This window comes from Micrasema longulum, unplaced genomic scaffold (assembly GCF_059751315.1).
Source record: "Micrasema longulum isolate JH-2025_06_02 unplaced genomic scaffold, ASM5975131v1 h1tg000345l, whole genome shotgun sequence".
Taxonomy (NCBI): Eukaryota; Metazoa; Arthropoda; class Insecta; order Trichoptera; family Brachycentridae; genus Micrasema; species Micrasema longulum.
In genome coordinates, this window is record NW_028277548.1 from 273,711 (window position 1) to 279,462 (window position 5,752).

Below are 5,752 nucleotides of genomic sequence, written 5' to 3' on the forward strand. Positions count from 1 at the left end.
TTAATAATAAATGTTTAATGTGCGGTGATATGAATCATATTCATTTATATCAGTGTGCAAAATTCACCGCCATAACGGCGCGTGAACGCTATAACTTTGTAAAACTCAAGAAATTATGTATTAATTGTTTGAGTCAGATGCACGTCATTTTGAACTGTAAATCAAAGAGCAGGTGCAAGATTTGCTCTCGCGCTCATCATACAAGTCTGCATTTTGACACAAATAACGCTAACTCTTCCGCGGATTCGAACTGTGTGGTATCGCGAAATAGTTTTAACAATACGCAAATTAGTGAAAATGCCGGAACATCGCCGGACAATAACTCAAATGCATCAAGAGCGGTCGCACTGTGTGCCGTAGGCTCTCGAGGCATGAATGAATCAACCGTGTTATTAGGAACCGCATGTTGTGACGTCATTGACGCGTTCGGGAAAAAACACACGATTAGGGCTTTATTCGATAGCGCTTCGCAGAGAGACATAATAACCACAGGTTGTTGTGAGTTACTAAAACTAAAAGTAAGTACTTCACAAAACAAATTCGTTTCCGGTATTGGCGACGTAGTCAATCCTATTGAAGGCATTACTTCGCTGATTATTCAGTCTCGAATAGACGAATCGGTGAAGTTTAAAATTTCGCCTATTGTTGTCAAACAAATAACAGAAGAGATACCTTACACTAACGTAAATATCGCAGATTTCGAGTACTTAAAAAATATTCGCCTCGCAGATGAATATTTTGACAAACCTGCAAAAATCGACTTGATTATCGGTGCAGATTTATTTACACGGGTTTTATGCAATAAAACCATTTCGCGCGCTTTAGGTGAACCGGTAGCTTTAGAAACTTTATTCGGCTTTTTGATTATGGGACAGGCTCCCATACACACCGCAATAGATAACAATCGCGCATATTTTACGGTAACTGAATCATTCGAAAATCGCATGAATCGATTTTTCGAAGTAGAAGATGTTCCTAACGCGTCCACGCAAACAATTGACGAATTGGAATGCGAACAAATTTATAAGAATACAACTACCCGCGACGAAACCGGTCGGTACACAGTTGTATTACCCTTTAAATCCGAATCGAGTCTCCTTGGCGATTCGCTCAAGTTAGCCGAAAGGAGATTCTATTCTTTAGAACGCAAGCTTTTATCTAATCCATCTATAAAAATGGAATACGATAAAATCTTTAAAGAATATTTAAGGGAAGATTATTTAACACCTATAGAGTTAAATTTGAAAACACGCTCTAGCATTCAATATGTAGCACCACATCACGCAGTGGTACGCGAAGATAAAACAACGACGAAGGTTCGCGCTGTAATGGACGCTAGCATGTGTACCACGTCCGGAAAATCATTAAATGATATTTTGCATACCGGAAAAAATTTACAGAATGATTTATTTCAAATCATTTTACACTTTCGTTTGTTTCCGATAGCTTTGAGCGCGGACATCCGTAAAATGTATTCGCAAATATTAGTCGACAAAAATCATCGATGTTACCAGAGAATATTATATCGCTTCGATGTAAATGCACCGCTTCAATTATACGAAATGACACGCGTCCCGTTTGGTCTAAGGTGCAGTCCATATCTCGCCATGCGCACTATTCGTCAGCTGGCTCGAGATGAGCGGGAACGCGCTCCTCTCGCAGCCCAAGTCGCGGAGAGAGATTTGTATATGGACGACTTAGCTACGAGCTGTCTAAATGAGAGCGAGGCTATCGAACTCTCAAACCAACTGATTAGGTTATTTCTTTTTGGGGGTTTCGAATTGGTGAAATTCTCCAGTAATTCGCCACAAGTGATGAAAAGCATACCTCAGGCTTATCGCATTTCTGAAACGGTGGAATTCAGCTCAGAAGACTATTGTAAAATTCTGGGGTTACAATGGCTACCCGCCAGTGATGTTTTCACCTTCAGCGTCAACAACAAAACTCGCAAATGCACAAAAAGAAATATTTTATCCACGATCGCTCGTTTTTGGGATTTGATGGGTTTTGTTGCGCCGGTGACTCTTATGTCTAAATTAATTATGAAATACCTTTGGGAAAACAGAGTTGACTGGGATGATAGTCCTCCTGAAAATATAATTTCCATATGGGAAAACTTTGAATCTGAACTTCCGCTCCTTCAAAATATTCAATTGTCACGACATGTAGGCGTTACGCAGGACTCTATTATCTCCGTTGTAGGATTCGCAGACGCCAGTGAAAAGGCATACGGTGCTGTAGTTTACATTCACGCTTACAACCCCCCAGACAATCAGATCCGAATAAGTTTAGTTTGCGCAAAATCTAGAGTTGCTCCATGTCGTAATATATCGTTAGCGAGGCTGGAGTTATCTGGAATTTTAATTTTGTCAAAATTAATGCGTGTAGTTATCGATACATACGCACCCCGCTGCAAAATTAATCATGTTTATGCGTTTTCCGACAGTACCGTAGCTCTGTCCTGGGTCCACTCGCATCCGTCTCGTTGGCAGACATTTATTGCAAATCGGGTTACTATAATCCAAGATAATATAGCTCCATGTAAGTTTTACCATATATCTGGAAAAGACAATCCCGCAGATTGTTTATCTCGGGGCCTGACTCCTGCTCAATTAATTGACCATCCGCTTTGGTTCAAAGGTCCTAGCTTTGCACGCTTACCGGTAGAAGAATGGCCGGTAAATAAGTTCGATCCAAGTACAGTTGAAAATCCGCCCGAAATGAAAACTAAAGTGATGACGTTTTCCGCTAATCTACCCAAACAAACATTATTATGTTCGCTCGCTTCGCGCATTTCTTCATGGCCTAAATTACTTAGAATCGTAATTTATATATTTCGCTTTATTAAAAAATTACCCGCCGAATTTGAAATATCTCATATGCAATTCGCGGAAATTGCTATTATCAAAGATTTTCAATATTTGCATTTCTCGGAAGAAATCAAAAAGGCACTAGGAAGTAGAAAATGGTCGCCCGCTTTCCGCAAATTAAATGCTTTTATCGATACGAATGGATTGATAAGAGTAGGTGGTAGGCTGGGAAAATCAGACTTGCCCTACGATAGCCGGCATCCGATTATTTTACCTAGTCGAGGTCACATTGTCGATCTTCTGATTGATTATTATCATCGTAAATACCTACACACAGGCCCGCAATTACTTATATCACTTTTACGACAAAATTATTGGATTTTATCAGCGCGTAACATAGTACGCAAACGTGTGCAATTATGTAATATTTGTTTTAAGTCAAATCCAAAATCGCAATTTCCGCTAATGGCAGACTTACCCGCCTGTCGAGTAAATGAGGCCAAGGCCTTTTCCCATTGCGGGGTAGACTACGCCGGTCCTTTAAGTATCGTACCTTGGAGGAAAAGAGGTGTACGCAGTGTAAAATCATACTTATGCTTGTTTGTATGTCTAATCACTAAGGCAGTTCATATTGAACTAGCCTCCGATCTAAGCACGGAATCGTTTATAAACGCATTCAAACGATTTTTATCGCGACGTGGACCAGTAAAGGTTATGTATTCTGACTGTGGAACCAATTTCATAGGAGCAAAGTCTCATCTCGATTCTGTCTACACTCTACTGGAGTCTCGGGACTTTAATAATAAATTCGCGACAGAATTACGAGAAAATCAGATAGATTGGAAATTCAATCCACCGTCCGCCCCTCATTTTGGAGGAATTTGGGAGAGTAACGTCCGATGTGTCAAACTCCATCTCAATAGGGTGGTCGGAAAACAACTACTTACATTTGAAGAAATGTCGACAGTACTTGCGCAAATTGAATCAATTTTAAATTCAAGACCGCTTTCTTGTTTAAGTTCCGATCCTTCGGAACCTTTGGCTTTAACCCCAGCGCACTTTCTTACGCTGACTCCTCTCAAGTCATTACCCGCTGAAAACACTTTCCCTAAGGAAATAAATCTCTTACATCGAAAACGATATGTCGATCATTTAGTTCAATCGTTTTGGAAAAGATGGAAAACAGAGTATCTTAATACTCTTCAAGCGCGTCAAAAATGGAACACAGACACAGATTCCATTCGGAAAGGCACTGTAGTTCTACTTAAATCAGATAATAGTCCACCATTCATTTGGCCGCTTGGGATAATCGAAGACATTTTTCCCGGAAGTGACGGTGTAGTTAGAGTAGTAAATGTCCGAACAAAAACAGGCATATATAGGCGTCCTGTCGTAAAGGTTTGCCCTTTGCCTAATCAATAAAACATTAAAAATACAGTCCACTTACTTATAATTAATTAAGAAATTTAGTTAGTTTTCGCTCTTTATGTTAATTTAGCTTGTTGTCATTACAACATAGTTAGGATTATTTGAATGCGTCCTTTCGTCGCTCAAACGCTCTATCACCTGCCTAATCAGGTGTTAATCTAAAAATGGAAAAGATATTCCATGATATGTTTATATGTAATTTATAGTTTGTTTTTTTTTTTCATTATCGCGTATATAAACATACAGTTTTTTTTGTTGTTGTTTTTTTTGAAAGGACTGCGTTCTGTCAAGCTGGGGGGCATGGTTAGGCCGATTGAAAATGTGTCACAGCGTAAATAAATTCCTATGCCTGTCTCCTTTTCTCTCGCCCACTTGAATCCTGTCCCTTTTGCACCTTTATAGTTCTAATAACTATTGAGTTGATGATTTTGCCACCTGGGGTCAGTGTCCGATTTGACCGCGATCGAAGTGCATGTTCTGTTGAAAGTTTCGCCGCTCGCTCCGCATTATCGCCGCCTCAGCTAAGTTTGGAGAAAACAAGAAAATCAACTAAAAAGGTCAGTCCATTCACTCCATTTCCTTGCATCCATTTGCGCTGTGACATTTGCAAAATTTTATATACCTACTGCCGAGAACCAGCTCACGCATCGCCAATAATAATAAAAATACTTTTATAGTTATATTACACTTTTATTTATAATTTTTTATATTTTTTTTACCAGTGACCGGGTTTCGTCGTTACCAACATCGCCAGACTGGTGGGAGACTAAACAAATTTCTATGTTATATACAAGTGCAAGCAGGGGTTGTAAATCATGATTGTATATAATAACAATTCAAATATGGGGAAAATGTTAATTTATAATAAAGATCAAAGGGAAAGGGATACTAACTCAGGCTCATATTTATTACGCTGCGGTTCATGCGAAGCCGAGTACGTGGGCCAAAAGGGAAGGTCGTTCAAAACTAGGATTAACGAACACTTCCAAAGTCGGAGAAAAAACAAGGAAAACTCCACGTTTGCGAACCACCTTATTGAGTCAAATCATGTTTTTGATAAAAATACAAATGTTCAATTCCTTCACACATGCAGCAAAGGCCAAAAATTAGATAAACTTGAAATTTTAGAAATGAACCGCTCAAAGAATTGCCCTGATAAAATAATATTAAACGATCAAGTAACACACGTGCATTCTCCATTATTGTATCCATTAAAATACAAACAATGAAACTAATCGATAAGAATTAACTGCCGGGAATTTTTGCTTTCAGAGAATCACTTAACCCCGGGGTCCGGAGACATAACTGTCGATGGAACTACCAAACCAGCGGCTCCTGTTATAGTTTTAATTAAATTTAAATACATGTAATTCAAATACAATTTCATTATAAAACTTCATAAAATTATAAATTTTACACCAGTTTTTATTATATTCATTCAAAAAAAACTTATATTCTTATAATTGTTATTACCTTATACTTAAATGATTTTAATTTAAATTCTTTTATATCCA

The 5,752-nt window shown here is 38.5% G+C and overlaps 1 protein-coding gene across 1 annotated transcript; it reads left to right on the plus strand.

Moving 5' to 3' along the window:
• The first annotated feature begins 1,562 nt into the window (after positions 1–1,562).
• On the plus strand, positions 1,563–3,907 carry LOC148282277 (uncharacterized). Its single transcript, XM_088225355.1, has 3 exons — positions 1,563–2,697; positions 3,556–3,776; positions 3,830–3,907. Exons 1-3 carry the CDS (start codon positions 1,563–1,565, stop codon positions 3,905–3,907), a joined length of 1,434 nt encoding a protein of 477 aa, XP_088081481.1.
• The last annotated feature ends 1,845 nt before the right edge of the window (positions 3,908–5,752 follow it).